Source organism: Otolemur garnettii, unplaced genomic scaffold, assembly GCF_000181295.1.
Source record: "Otolemur garnettii isolate 467f Iridium unplaced genomic scaffold, OtoGar3 scaffold00062, whole genome shotgun sequence".
NCBI classification, from domain to species: Eukaryota; Metazoa; Chordata; class Mammalia; order Primates; family Galagidae; genus Otolemur; species Otolemur garnettii.
In genome coordinates this window covers 10,675,042-10,691,188 of record NW_003852457.1, presented here as the reverse complement: position 1 = coordinate 10,691,188, position 16,147 = coordinate 10,675,042, and the positions used below count along the sequence as shown (strand labels likewise).

The following is a 16,147-nucleotide window of genomic DNA, read 5'->3' as shown; positions in this document are numbered from 1 at the left end:
AGTGTATGTTTTTGTCTACTTTGTTGGGTTGTGGCTATATGGCTTTTCTGGGTTGTCTATTCTTTTCCATTGCTCTGTATGTCAACTTGTATCAGTTCCCTGCTGTTTTAGTTACTGTAGACTTCTAATTTGAATTCAGATAATATGATAACTCCAGGTGTATTCTTTTTGCTTAGGATTGCTGTATGCAAGCTTTTAAAAAAAATGAACCCACAGAATTTTCTTCATTTTTAATTCTGTAGTAAATACCCCTTCATCCGAAATATATTGCACTAATCTTACCTGGAATATTTTCTTAGCTTATGGATATGCAGTGAGGATGTATATATTTATTTTAGCTTCACAGGGTGAGTACAATGAATGAATACACACCATAGAGGGAGATGCCTTTTGTTTGTGAATTTTTGCAGTTGGAGGAAATAAACCAGTGAAAACAACTGAGTAATATTTTAATAACTACATAATAAAACAGGAAAATCAATTGAGTAGCACTTTAATAACTAAGTATGAGGAATGTTAGGAGATATTTATCTATAATGAAGATAGGTGGAAACCTTCCTCAGGAAATTGAACAAATTGACCAGCAGTTTGGGGGCCAACAAGAGCACAAATCAGAGAAAAAAAGCTATTTTATGTGATTGATGGATACTTAGAGGTGATAACCTTACATGGATCTGATAAGATAATAAGCACATCATTTCTGAGAATAAAGCAAATTAGAGACCCAAAGAAGCTGTAGAAGTGCAAATGCAGAAGAAGTCATATAATATTTGACTCCTAGAACATCTCAGCTGAGGAGAGACAACTATTTATGTTGGACATCCAGAGACCATCATGATTCATCTGGCTCTCCCACCTCTGAGGATCTAGGAATTCAGGACTGGTTTCTACTGTGTACCACCTGAATGCAAGTGCGTGCTCTACACTGAAAGTCTCCTTGCTAAAATGCGTGCAGTGACAGAGGAAGTGTGCTGCCTCACCTCTTTCAGTTCTTGCAGAATTGGTAGAGAATTTGGTGCTTGTCTTTCTCCTTCCACCATCGTTACACATGGTCGTACAAGGGACCCAAGCACAACAAAAGAAAGGAAGAAGGCATGGAATGGGATGCTGTGTGTAAAAGCTGGCAGGTGAAGGCTCCATAGGCTGTGGCTGAGGTTTCAAAGGTGGAGGGTGTGTAGTAGACTTGCTAAGATTGGAAAGGACCCTAAAGGGTTCATTCACCCTCTCCATTCAGAGATGCTTCAAAGTATTTTTTTTTTTTTTTGAGACAATCTCACTTTGTCGTATTCAGTAGAGTGCTGTGGCATCATAGTGCACAGCAACCTCAAACTCTTGGGCTCAAAAGATTCTCTTGGCTCAGCCTCCCAGGTAGCTGGGGCTACAGGTGCCCATCACAATGCCTGGCTGTGTTTTACAGATGGAGTCTCACTCTTGTTCAGGCTGGTCTCAAACTCCTGAGCTCAGGTGATCCACCCACCTTGGCCTCCCAGAGTGCTGGGATTATAGGCGTTAGGTACCACGTCTAGCCTGCTTCCAAGTATTGATGGCAGTTTCCTGAAATGTAAAAATTACAAAAATTTAAGAAACTTGAGTGAGTTCTGACAGTTGGCTTGTGGTCTGAAGCTGCAGATCCCTTTCCCCAGCGTGCAGCTCATCCACACTGTCCTGCTTCAGTTCCACCTGTTCTCTAGGCCAGGTGACTGTGTTGTCTCTTCTCTCTACCCACCCTCCCCCTCCCGGCATGAGGTACTTCAAGAACTAAACAGTCAATGTGAAGTAGGCTCCTAGTGCCCGCTCATTCTGAATTTTGGGGGACCTCTAGAATGAGTGGCAACTATCTCCTTGCCAGAGCCAAAGGACCCCTGTTCCTTTCCTTCTTGTCCTCTCTGCACAGCTGGTCACTATTGGCTACTTCCTCTCTTATTTGTCCTCCTACCCTTAGATTTCTACATCCATTCATTCATCATATACTTATTTAGCACCCATATGACACTGGGACATATAGTACCATTCCTGCCTTGAGGATACTTATATCCTAACAAGGAAATGAAAGAATGAAAAATTATTTCCATAATTAATTAAGTACCCTTGTCTTTGTGAAGAGAACTTCCTCCTTCCCAAGCCATCTGAGAAAATAGAAAAGGGGTAATTGAGAGGTGAAGACACCTAAGAAGTGGTAGGGACAGGAGATAGGAGTGGAAGCACAGCTAGGGTGGCTAGGTTTGGTGCTAAGAGGGGCTTAGCTGCCCCAGAGAGAAGAGTGAAGACACAGGCACGAGTGGAGGACTTTGATATGCCAAGACAGAAGGAAGTGGGAGGCTATAATGGTTTCTGGTTGAGGTTGGACACTGGAGTTTGTAGTGATTTCACTAGCACTCTTTTGCCTTTTTTTTTTTTATTTTTTTTTAGTAGCAATTTTGTATCTAGCAACAGAGAAAACAAAAAAGTGGGTTGATTCAGGCCTGGCTGAATCATATAAACAGGGGGAAGACACAGTTAAAAAGCAGAATAATGGGCTCAGCACTGTAGCTCAGTGAGTAGGGTGCTGGCCACATATACTGAGGCTGGCAGATTCAAGCCCTGCCCAGACCTGGTAACCAGTGACAACTGCAACCAAAAAATAGCTGGGCGTTGTGGTATGCACCTGTAGTCCCAGCTACTTGGGAGGCTGAGGCAAAAGAATTACTTAAGCCCAAAAGTTTGAGGTTGCTGTCGGCTGTGATGTCACGGTACTCTACTCAGGGTGACATAGTAAGACTCTGTCTCAAAAAGAACATAGCAGGATAATGGGAGATCTGGGAGGAAGGAGGTCCACATTACTGATGTTTAAGTATCTGAGTCATAGCAGGTTTGGATGATGACAGAATCCAGGATGTGACTTAGTAGGGCTAGTGAGACAGAGTATAAATGAAGGCCCTTGGAGCAAAGAAAGTCAAGGACAAATTGGATGAGTTATCCAAAAGAGCAGTGAAACACAGACATGGCAGACCAACAGTGTGGAGGGAAGCGCTGAGCTGGCTGGTTGTAGTGCATATGGAAAAGATTTTGCCAGATAAGCATGGGAGCCTCCTGACCTGTAGACATAGGAAGACATATCTGGAGCCTTTATATCCTGGAAATGTCATGTGTAGTCACAGAGATTTGCTGTGGGACATAATTGACAAACTACATGGAGGACAGGTCATTTGGGGGGCTTCCTTGCCTCATCAAGTGAGGCTCTGTTTGTTTGGGAAGGCCCCAAGCAAAATCCCCTAAGCTCCTCCTCCCCATCTCCAGCCTGCTCAAGGCACCTCTGATGAGTAGTCTTAACTAAGACCAAGACCTCATCCTGTCTGGTTACTGCTAACATTGCAGTTTGTCTTCATGCTTGTGAACAGTAATTGGTTCTTAGGGCTCCTAATGGCAACGTCTGTTACAGAATGCATGATAATGCCTGACGGTGTCTATGCTATCCAGTCATTAGGCTCTTCCCAGGCATAAGAAGATCTTAGGGTTCCTCTTCCCATCCCATCTTTTGCTAATACTTTGATGGCCCCTTCATAGCAGCTCATGATAGCTTTTGGAAAGAAAACCTACTGGTTTCTATTTCATCACCTTTTCTATTAAATGTAGATGGGACCAGTTTCTCCATAGGCCATGGGAAGAATTTCTGAGTGTCCCTAGAATCAACTGTGATTCATATTCCTGAATTTTGTGAATGGACAGACATTGCACTGGCATCTTGGGTTTGCCTAATGGAGAATGTTTTAAATTCCATCACCAATTGTGATTTGTCATGGTGTATTACTAGCTAGCAACATATTTCCTAAGGCTGTCCTGAGGTTTTTCCAGAAGACCTGATAATTGGGAATAACCATAGAAAAATTTCATAAATTTGAGGTGGTGGAAGAGGGTGGAGATGGCAAGTTACAAGATAATTTCAGAATTATTAGTACTTTTAACACATTGACTGTCACACTAGGGAAAAAGTTGGTTTTTTTTTTTTTTCTGTGAGGCCACAGTGTTTTATTAAGTCAAGATAAGTAAAGAGACTTGTGAGTTATATGTACTTCATGAGGCCCCAGGCTCAAAACTAGCATAAGTTTAATACAACTCACATAGCAGTTAATGTGGTAAAGCAATGATGATGTATGACATTAAATTATACCCAGGGAGTTAGGTTAAGTGCTCATTAATATTTCAAAAAAGTGGTCTTAACCTATTCGACAATAGAGGCTAAATGTTCACAACAATTAGTATCAGGGCACTGTGTGTACATCACAAATTATGTTTAAACAGGTAAAGATGTTGATCGGTGTAGCAATAATACACGTACAGCAATGTGTCAGTATAGTTTAATTTCCTAAATGGTAAGTGGCTTAAAGATGCTTTCTGAAATCTTGTTTGTACAATTAATAGTTTAAGAAGGCATTTTTCTTAGCTGTTACAAAAATTTGGAATCATTTAAATTGGATGGGATGTCTTTTCCATAAAACAGCATATTTATCCTACTTCTTACCTTACAGTTTTTCTCCCAAATGGATGGCAGTATCAATTAGAAGGGAAAATATGTTTTATTCAATTTTTTTCTGTGCATGCATTATCTATTTTTATTTCAAAAAATTTCAGCGCTACAGGTGTTTTTTGTTGTGTGGATAAATTATATCACGTAGAAATTAGGGCTTTCCATCTCCATCTTTTCTCTTTTATGCTGCACATTAGACGAATAAGAGTTGCCCAGGCACTGTGGCACACGCCTATGATCCTAGCACTCTGGGAGGCTGAGGTGGGTGGATTGCTTGAAACCAGCCTGAGCAAAAGTGATACTCTGTCTCTACTAAAAAGAGAAAAATTAGTGGGGCATGGTGGTGCATGCCTAAAGTTCAGCTACTTGGGAGCCTGAGACAAGAGGATTGCTTGAGCCCAGGAGTTTGAAGTTGCTGTGAGCTGTGATGGCATGGCAGTCTACCCAGAGTGATAGAGTAAGACTCTGTCTCAAAAAAAAAAAAAAGAAGAGTAGTCTTGGGCCACACATTAAATACACTAATACTGATGGAGGCTGCTAAGCAAAAGAAAATGTCTGTGCATACTTTCTGCAATATTAGGTACCACAGATAAGTAAAACAGTCCTCAAAAAATCTGCATGCAGCCCATAGCCCACAGGTTGGACATCCCTCGCACTGTATGTGATAGGTGGATTTTTATCCTTCATCACCTCTTACTCTGCTCCCTTTTAAGTTTCCAATGCCTGTCATTGCTCTTTATGACCAAACATCTTTTGTTTAGCTCCTCCTTACATAGCATAAGTAAGACCATTTGGTACCTGTATTTCTATCCCTGAGATACCTCCCTCAGGATAATAATCTCCAGATCTTTCCAAGTTACTACAAAAGACTTTATTTTATTCCTTTTTGTGGGTGAGTAGTACTCCAGTGTGTGTATATGTGTGTGTGTGTGTGAAATCACTTTATCCACTCATCAGTTGATGGGCACTTAGGCTGATTCCGTATTTTTGGTATTATGAATTGTGTTGCAAGTAAACATTTGAGCACAGATATCTTTTGTATGCAATGACTTCTTTTCCTTTGAGTAGATTCCCAGTAGTAGGATTGCTCTATTGAATGATAGGTCTCCTTTTAGTTCTTTGAGGAATCTCTATACTGCTTTTCGTAGAGGTTGTACAAGTCTACATTTACCCCAACAGTATATAAACGTTTCCTTTTTACTGAACCACATCAATATCTATTAATTTTTGACTTTTTAATAATGGTGATTCAGGCAGGGGTAAGTTGGTATCTTCTTGTAGTTTTAATTTGCATTTCCCTGATAATTAATGAAGTTGAGCATTTTTCATATGTTTGTTGGCCATTTGTCTATCTTCTTTTGAGAAAAGTCTGTTCATATCTTTTGCCTACTTTTAGATGGGATTATTTTTTGTTCTTGTTGATTTGAGTTCTTTGTAGATTCTGGATATTAGTCCTTTGTTGATGTATAGTTTGTGAACATTTTCTCCCATTCTGTAGATTATCTATTTACTCTATTTTTTGTTCTAGTTGATTTGAGTTCTTTGTGGATTCTGGATATTAGCTCTTTGTTGATGTATAGTTTGTGAGCATTTTCTCCCATTCTGTAGATTATCTATTTACTCTATTGACTGTTTCCTTTACTGTGCAGAAACTTTTTTGTCTAAGTCCTGCTTATTTTTTTGTTGCTGTTTTTGCTCTTGGAGTCTTGCTCATAAATTTTTTTCCTAAGCCAGTGTCCAGAAGAGTTTTTCTTAGGTTTTCTTCTAGAATTTTTATGGTTGCAGGTGTCACTTATAAGTCTTTAATCCACCTTGATTTAACTTTTGTATATGGTGAGAGATAAGGATCCAGTTTCCTTCTTCTGCATGTGGCTATCCAGTGTTCCCAGTACCATTTATTGAATAGCGCGGCTTTTCCTAGTGTATGTTTTTGTCTGCTCTGTGGAAGATCAGTTGGTTGTAGTTATATGGCGTTAGGTCTGGGTTCTCTGTTCTTTTCCATTGTTCTATGTATCTGTCTTTGTATCAGTACTTTGCTGCTTTTAGTTTTTACTGTAGCCTGTAAAATAATTTGAAGTCAGGTAATGTGTCTTCAGATTAGTCATTTTTGTTTAGGATTTCTTTGTCTATTCAGGGTCTTTTTTGGTTCTCTATGAGATTTAAGATTATTTTTGGTTCTATATGAAATTTAAGATTATTTTTTCTAGAGCCAAAAGAAATAATGTTGGAATTTTGAAGGGAATTGCATTGAATCTGTAATTCACTTTGGGTAGTATGGACATTTTAACAGTGTTCATTTTTCCCGTTCCATGAGTATGGGATGTTTTTTCATTTGTTTATATCATCTATGATTCTTTTCTTTGGTGTTATGTAGATCTCCTTATAGAAATCGCTCATCTTCTTAGTGATTATATTCCTAGGTATTTGGTTTTTTTGCAGCTATTTTAAATGGGATTGAGTTCTTGATTTGATTCTCAGCTTGACTGTTAATATAGAAATACTGTTTATTTGTGTATGTTAGTTTTGTAGCCTGAGACTATACTGATTTTTTTTTTTTTGAGACAGAGTTTTTTTTTTTTTTTTTTTTGAGACAGAGCCTCAAGCTGTCCCCCTGGGTAGAGTGCAGTGGCATTACAGCTCACAGCAACCTCCAACTCCTGGGCTCAAGCGAGTCTCCTGCCTCTGCCTCCCAAGTAGCTGGGACTACAGGCGCCCGCCACAACGCCCGGCTATTTTTTGGTTGCAGCCGTCATTGTTGTTTGGCGGGTCCGGGCTGGGGATTCGAACCTGCCACCTTAGGTGTATGTGGCTGGCGCCTTAGCTGGTTGAGCTATAGGTGCCGAGCCGAGACAGAGTCTTAATTAGTCACCCTGGGTAGAGTGCTGTGTCATCACAGCTCACAGCAACCTCAAACTCTTGGGCTTAAGTGATTCTCTTGCCTTAGTCTCCCACATAGCTGGGACTACAGGCGCCAGCTATAATGCTGGGTTTTTTGTTGCAGTTGTCATTGTTGTTTTAGCAGTCCTGGGTTCCAACCTGCCACCCTTGGTGTATGTGGCTGGCAACCTATCCACTGAGCTATGGGCACCGCCCCTGAGACTTTACTGAATTTATCAATTCTAAGAGTCTTTTGGTGGAGTCTTTAGGGTTTTCTACGTGCAAGATCCTATCATCAGTAAACAGCAGTATTTTGACCTCCTATTCCCCAACTTTAATGCCTTTTCTTTCTCTTGCCTGATTGCTGTGGCTAGGACTTCTAGTACTGTACTGATAGAAGTGGTGACAGTGGCCATCCATGTCTTATTCCAGGTCTTAGGCAGAATGCTCTCAGATGTTCCCCATTCATTATGATGTTGGTTATGGGTTTGTCATATATGGCTTTTATTATTTGGAGGTATCTTCCTTTTATGCCTACTTTGTTGAGGATTTTTATCATAAGGGGTGCTGGATTTTATCAAATGCTTTTTCTGTGTCTATTGGGGTACTGTGATTTTTGTTTTGTTTATGTAGTAAATCACATTTATTGATTGATGTATGTTGAGTAATTTTATGTGTTTCTGGGATGAACCCTACTTGATCATGGTGAGTTATCTTTTTCATGGGCTGTTGGTTTGGATTTGCTAGTATTTTGTTCAGGGTGTTTGCATTTATGTAGTATAGAGATACTGTTCTGTAGGGTTTTTGTTATTGTTATATCATTTCCTGGCTTCTGTATAAGAGTGAGAATAGCTTTGTAGAATGAATTATGGCGGATGCCCACCTTGATGTTATGGAACAGCTTTGTTAAGATACCTGACAGTTCTTGGTAAGTCTAGTATAATTTGGCTGTGAAGCTATTTGTTGTGAGACTTTTTATTACTGTTTCAATCTTGCTGCTCGTTACTAGTCTGTTCAGGATTTCTTTTTCTTACTGATTCAAGCTTGGGAGGTTGTGTGTTTCCAAAAATTTATCTGTTTCCTCTAGATTTTCTAATTTGTGTGCTTATAGGTTTTTATAGTAGTGATGGATGATATTTAATATTTCTATGGTATCAGTTGTCTCCTTTTTCATTTGTAATTGAGCTTATTTGAGTCCTTTGTCTTCTCTTTCTGATTCTTTCTAGCTAGTAGTCTATCAATTTGTTTATCTTTTTAGAGAACCAAGTTTTTTTTCATTGATGATTTGTCTATTTTGGAGTGGGGGTTCCATTTCATTTGCTTCTGATGTTTGTTATTTCTTCTGCTTAGGTTTGGGTTTGGTTTGTTCTTTTTCTAGCTTCTTGAGGTTTGACATTAGGTTATTAATACGCGATTTTTCTGTCTTTTTGATGTAGGCATATTAGGCTCTAAACTTTCCTCTTAACAGTGTTTTTGCTGTATCCCAGAGATTTTAGTAAATTGTGTCATCTTTGTTATTCCATTCAAAAATTTTTTTGATTTTCGTTTTGATTTTTTTGTCATCGATCCAAGTATTATTTTAGCAGCAAGTTTTATTCTGTGTATTTTTTGTAGTTTTGAGAGTTCCTCTTGGAATTGATTTCTAGTTTTATTCTAGTGTGATGTGAGAAAATACATGGTATGGTTTTGATTTTTCTGAATTTACTGAGACTTGCTTCGTGGCCTAACATCTGATCTGTTTCGGAGAATATCTTATGTGCCAATGAGAAGAATGCATATTCTGTAATTTGGGGGTTGAATGTTCTGTGACTGTCTTTTAGGTCCATTTGTTCTAGAGCAGGGGGCCTCAAACTTTTTAAGCAGGGGACAGTTTACTGTCCATCAGACCGTTGGAGGGCCAGACTGTGGGCCCCAGGACGAGTCGGCTGCTAAGCAGGACAGGCAGCAGCAGCAAAAACACCCGGTAAATGTCGTAGGCGGGCTGCATGTGGCCTGTGGGCCGTAGTTTGAGGATGCCTTTTCTAGAGTTTTGTCAGTAGAATGATAAAATTTCCAGCTATTGTGATATTGCTATTTATTTTGGATCTAGTAAAATTTGTTTATGTCTGAAAGCTGCTGTGTTAGATGTATGTATATTTACAATTATTATATCTTGTTGAATTGCTCCCTTTATCATTGTATAACAACGATTTTCATCTTTTTTTACCATTGTTGATTTAAAGTATATGTTTTTTTATATAAGAATAGCAACTCTTGCTCACTTTTGTTTTCCACTTGTGTATTTTTTTCACACCTTTACCTTGCATCTTTGAGGATTTTTTAAATTTTATTTCTTGAATTCAGCATATATTTGAGTTGTGTTTCTTTAATCCATTCAGCAAGTAAGGCATTAAGACCATTGATATTCAGTGTTAGTATTGATATAGAAGGTGTTGTTCTGTTCATTATGTTGATTGTTACTTGATTTCTCCCTTGTGCTACTGTTTTATAAGAGTTGTGAGCTTTAACTTGTAGGAGTTTTTACATTGATGGGTATGGATTGTTCTTTTTATTGTATAGAGCACTTGTAAGCATTTCTTATGGGGCAGGTCTAGTCTTGACAAATTCCCTTAGCGTTTGCGTGTCTGGGAAAGACTTTATTTCTCCTTAATTTATGAAACTTAGTTTTGCAGGATACAGAATTCTTACTTGGTGGTTACTCTGTTCAGGAGACTAAAAATGGACCCCCAACTCTCCCGTGGCTCGTAAGGTTTCTGCTGAGAAGTCTTCTGTTATCTGATGAGTTTTCTTTCATAGGTTACTTGTTGCTTATGAGTTACTTGCAGCCGTATGATTTTCTCCTTCATTTTGACTTTGGCCAGACTGATGATGACGTATCTTGGGAATGTCCTGTTTGCCATGAGTCTTCTAGGTGTTCAACGACCTTGTATCTTCTCTAATGATATCAGAGAAGTTTTCCTCAATTATTTCCTCAAATAGGTTTTTGCTTTTTCTTTTCAGTGATACCTACGATTCTTAGCTTTGTTCACTTTTCATAGTTCCACAGTTCTTGGAGAGGTTATTCCATTCTTTATTCTTTGTTGTACATTTTCTACTTAGTGGGTGATTTTGAAAGCCGTCTTCAAGCTCTCAAATTATTTCTTCTGTTTGGTCTGTTGAACTTTCTTTATATTTTTAAATCCCCTAAATGGTTCTTTCATTTCTAGAAGTTCTATTTTTTCCTATATTATCTCTGCATCGAATTTTTTATTCATGTCTGAATTTTTTTGTTTCTTTGTGTTGGTTTTCAACTTCCTCATCAATTCCATTGACCTTACTTGCCATTATATTCTAAATTTGATATATGACATTTCATCAGTTTCCTTTTGGTTGGAGTCCATTGCTGGAAAACTGTTGTGATCTTCTGGGGGTATCAGAACAACTTATTTTATTTTATGTTGCTAGAGTTCTTATTCTGATTCCTTCTTAATCTGAACCCTATTCTCTGAGCTTAAGATAGGTAGGGTTTGGTTTTTTTTTGGCCGGGGCTGGATTTGAATCCACCACCTCTGATATATGGGGCCAGCGTCCTACTCCTTTGAGCCACAGGCACCGCCCAAGATAGATGGGTTTTGAAATATGCCTGTTCTTCTCTGCAGGGAACTCTTTTTCTCAGAAAAGAGAGGGAGAGGTCCCTTAATGACTCATTTGAGTCCTATACTGAGAGATTGACCAGGCAGAAGAGGGGCAGATGTTCTGTGAGCCTTTAACACTGCTACTCTCCTACATCTCCATATTCCTCTTTAGTTGTTATGGGCATTCAGTGCATAGCTTGCTTGTTGCAGGTGTGTGTTGGATAGTGGGTATGTGTAGTGAACACATTGCACTTGAATTTAGAGCTTGGGGAAAGATCAGAGTAGTTGAAAGTTGGGAACAATTAGCGTGTACTTGGTATTTTAGCCATTGAGTTAATGTAAGCAAACAGAGACAGTATAGTGTAAAAAATGAGGAAAAAACTGGCTGAAGCCTACGTCCTGCAGAAAGTTAGTGAGGAACAAAGCCTGTCTGGAAGACTGATGAGAGCAATGGAAAGAGGTAGCTTGGAAGCCAGTGACTATAAGTGTTGTAAGTTGGAGGAAGGGACACCTGTATAAAGTGCTGCTGAGCTGCTAAGAGATTCAATAAGGTAAGGACTGAAGAATGATTCTAGATTGAGTAATAGGTGAGCTATTTTGGAGGGTGTGGGCTAAATTGAGGTGTGATTGGGAGATAACAGGAAGGCTCAGCAAACAAGCACATTTTAAGGAAGTTTGGCTGTAAAAGAAAGAAGACAAGCGGATGTGGCCAAGACATTAATTTTAGGTGAGATGGGAGAATTGAAATATTGATAGTCAACATAAGAGGACCCAGGGCAGTGAGATCTTGATCCTGCCTTTGTAATAGGAGGTGAGGAGAAATGTGTGCATGCACTTTTTGAGCAAGAGATTGATGTTTCCTTCTGCTGTCTTGTTTTCCCTGTAAAGACAAGGCTATATACAGAGAGTGGTGTATGTGGTGTGTTCAAAACTAGTAGATTGGGACGCTGGAAAACGCAGAAAACCATAAAAATACAAAAAGAGTTCTGGACTGTAGAACCCAGTGGGACCATGAATTCATCATGGTGCCATTTTTTTTTTTTTTCTAAAGACAGAGTCTCACTTTGTCGCCCTTGGTAGAGAGCCGTGGTGTTACAGCAACATCCTGGGCTTAGGCGTTTCTCTTGCCTCAGCCTCCCAAGTAGCTGGACTATAGGCACCTGCCACAGTGCCTGGCTATTTTTTTGTTGCAGTTTGGCTGGGGCCAGGTTCAAACCCGCCACCCTCGGTATATGGGGCCGGCACCCTATTCACTGAGCCTCAAGCGCCTCCCCATGGTGCCACTTTTCTTGGTGTATGATTTTTCTCTCCTGGTGTTTAACTGTTTAGCACTGGGGTAAGAAACATCATCAGTGCGTTAATCCAGGCTTGGGATCTTTTAGCCCAAGGTGATAGAAGGGCAGCAAGATGAGGGAATAGAGGGTATAGGTAAAATAGTGGAGAGAAATGGAACATGGAATTTAAGTGTGTAGGTGATGAATTTTGTACACTGCTGATCCACATATTCTCTTGAGTCATCAATATGAGATCTTGCCATAGTGTTATATCATTTTATAACAAGATAATAATTTTCAAAATTTATAAATGTACTTTGTAAAAACATTTAAATCTGACATTCTCATATAGTGTGAAACTGCAGCACAACAAGAATTTGCCGAAGAACTTCAAAAGCGAGAACGGTTTTTACTTGAAAGAGAACAGCTGCTTTTCAGACATGAAAATGCCTTGAGCAAAATTAAAGGTGTTGAAGAGGAGGTTCTTACAAGATTTCAGATTATAAAGGAGGTAACTATGTATCCTTTGTTTTAGAGTAATATTATTTCTCCTTTTTCTCTTAGATGCACTAGTTATTAAAATTTTTGCCACATTTCCTTAGTTGTTCTTCCCTTCCTCTTCCCCCTACACACATTTTCTCCTAAACCATTTGAAAGACTTACAAAAGTCATGACTCTGCATCCTTAAATACATCAGTATGTGTCTCCTAAGAATAAGGACTTTCTTCATGCCATTGTCAGTTCTAGAAATTAGTGCTAATTAAATAATATAACTTAATATGCATTCCATGTTTCCTATCCCAGTAGGTCCCCAAAATGTCTTAATGTTTTTTTGTTATATTTTCTGCTCAAGAAAGTAGACAAGAGTCATGCATTGTATTTGGTGCTTTTTGGTTTCTTTGATGCATTCAGCCTCACTGGTTTTTGGTTTTTGTGAGGCTTTTCTTTGAAGAGTCCAAGCCAGCAGTCTTGTATGTCACATTCTGAATATTGGCCTGTTTCATGTTTAGATGGCCTGTGATTACATTTAGATATAATATTTATTTATTTAATTTTTTTTTGTCCTGAGACAGGGTCTCAATTGGTCACCCTCGGTAGAGTATGATGGCATCATAGCTTGCATCAACCTCAGACTCTTGGACTCAAGCGATTCTCTTGCCTCAGCCTCCCCAGTAGTTGGGACTACAGGCGCCTGCTGCAACTGCCAGCTTTTTTTCTTTTGTAGAGGCGGGGGTCTCAACTCTGGCTTAGGCTGGTCTTGAAGTTGAGAGCTCAGGGGATCTACCTACCTTGACCTCCCAAAGTGCTGGGATTACAGGGATGAGCTACCATGCCCGGCCCTAGATACACTATTTAGATGAAATATTTTTGGCAAGAATGTTATATAGGTGGTACAATGTACTTCTTTGTTTGCTGTCAGTAGAGTGATTACTTTGTGTGTAACTTACCTAGAGTAAAATTCATTGTGTCTGTTGTATGTTTCCATGGGTTTTGAAAAATTCATAGTCTTGCAGTCACCACCTTAGTCAAGATAAAGAATAATACCAGCATACCAAAAGTTTCCTTATGCTCTTACAGTTAATATCTTTATCCCATTCTTTGCCCTTAGCAGCCGCTGATCTATTTTCTGTCCCTATAGTTCTCCCTTTTCCAGAATGTCATGTAAATAGCATTCTTTATATATATATATATTTTTTTTTTTTTTTTTTTACTTTTTTTTTTTTTTTGAGACAGAGCCTTAAGCTGTCCCCCTGGGTAGAGTGCTGTGGCATCAAAGCTCACAGCAACCTCCAACTCCTGGGCTCAAGCAAGTCTCCTGCCTCAGCCTCCCAAGTAGCTGGGACTACAGGTGCCCGCCACAACGCCCGGCTATTTTTCAGTTGCAGCCATCATTGTTGTTTGGCAGGCCCAGGCTGGATTCGAACTCGCCACCTTAGGTGTATGTGACTAGCACCTTAGCCACTTGAGCCACAGACACCCAGCCGTAAATAGCATTCTTTTATGATTTTTCTTTATTTTTTTAGTTGCCAGTTATGATGTATCTCAGTGTGATTTTCTTTGAGTTTTTCCTGTTTATGGCTTTCTGAACTTCTTAAATTTATGTCTTTTGCCAAATTTGGGGCATTTTCAACCAATATTTCTTCAAATATTTTGTCTGTTTCATTTTCTTTCTCCTTTCCTTGGGATCTATACTGACTCAAATACTAGTTCTTTGCTATTATCCCACAGATTTCTGAACCTCTATTCCTTTTTTCTCAAATTTTTCTTCAATGCTTTTCAGATTGAATAATTTCTGTTGATATGTTTTTATTTATTTATTTATTTATTTTTTGAGATATTTATTTATTGTTTGAGACAGAGCCTTAAGCTCTTGCCCTGGGTAGAGTGCTGTGGTGTCATAGCTCATAGCAACCTCCAACTCCTGGGCTTAAGCGATTCTTTTGCCTCAGCCTCCCTAGTAGCTGGGACTACAGGCGCCCACCACAATGCCTGACTATTTTTTGGTTGTAGTTGTCATTGTTTGGCAGGCCCGGGCTGGATTCAAACCTGCTAGCTCTGGTGTATGTATGTGGCTGGTACCTTAGTAGCTTGAGCTACCGGCACCACCCTATTGATCTGTTTTTAAAGTTCACTGTTTCTTTTTTCATCTATGAGCTCATTAGTGAATTTTTCATTTCTGATATTTTAAAATTCTAAAATTCCAGTTATGTTCTCTTTTAAAAATTGTTTTCGTAATAATTTCTGTGCATTGAAGTTTAAATTTTATTTAAGACCTTTTGGATATTATGTTATATAGATTCTGGGTCCTGTTATAGTTCTCTGAAGAATGTTATTTTTAAAGCATTCAGCTCAAGAGCGAGACATCATCTCTAAAACACAGCCAAGTGTTTTGGCAGGTGCCTATAGTCCCAGCTACTTGGGAGGCTGAGGCAAAAGAATCGCTTAAGCCTAAGAGTTTGAGGTTGCTGTGAGTAGTGATATCACAGCACTCTACTGAGGGTAACAAAGTGAGACTCTGTCCCCCCCTCCCAAAAAAAAAAAAAAAAAAAGAATTCAGCTCAATTAGGTTTAGACCCACAGTTTTTTCTCATCTGATATATGCAGGGATTTGACCTCAGTTTGGCTCTCAAGGCCTTTGCAGTGTTGCCGGAGGGATGTTGTGCCTGTGCCACTTAAAAGTTAGTCTAGCCTTGCAACAGTTTAACTAAAATCTAGTTCAGTTCTCAAAGCTTTTGCTCTTGTGCTCTTGGTCTTTTCCATACGTGCAGAGACTCACGGGAGGCAGACAGGTTAGGCTGAGTCCCTAGGTAGTATATTTAAACTGAGCACCATTCTCCAAGCCTTTGCTTTGCTTCTTTGGGTCTGTCCTGTGCCCAGGTGTTATAGGGTGAGCTTGGTTTGTACAGGTTCATGCACACCAGGGCAAGAGGATCCTTTCTTTGAGTCTCTCTTCTGCAGATTCTCCCACACCTGGACTTGTAGGGGCTCCTCTTACTGGTTCCCTGCCACAAAGCCTGGCTTTCTCTCAGAACTTCAGTGGAAGTTGTTCTTGTACTAACCTGTGATTGGGGAAAATGTTCAGAGAAAAGGAAAAATCAAACTGTGGGAAACTTTACCCCTTGGGAGTTGCTTCTTCAAATTTTCAATCTTTTCTATAATTTCTTGTTCTTGTTTACTTTTCAGTCCTGGGGTAGTTATTTGTGTTTTGTGTAGGATTTTTAGTTGTAATCATTTGGAGAAGTAGAGTGTACAGGCTTAGACCTGATGTGCTGGAAATGGAACTCATATGTTTGAGTTATTTTATATATATATATGTGTGTATATATATATATATATATATATATAGATGTGTATATATATATATATATACACACAAT

General features: G+C 39.2%; 1 protein-coding gene across 2 annotated transcripts in view; it reads left to right on the top strand.

The window, feature by feature from the left end:
* The window catches only part of CCDC138 (coiled-coil domain containing 138), a 128,345-nt gene that overhangs the window by 24,647 nt on the left and 87,551 nt on the right, over positions 1-16,147 (top strand). For both annotated transcript variants that reach the window (XM_003792897.3, XM_023514936.1), the window contains exon 6: positions 12,622-12,780. In XM_003792897.3, coding sequence (XP_003792945.1) covers positions 12,622-12,780 — 159 coding nt within the window. The remainder of the gene's footprint in view (positions 1-12,621; positions 12,781-16,147) is intronic.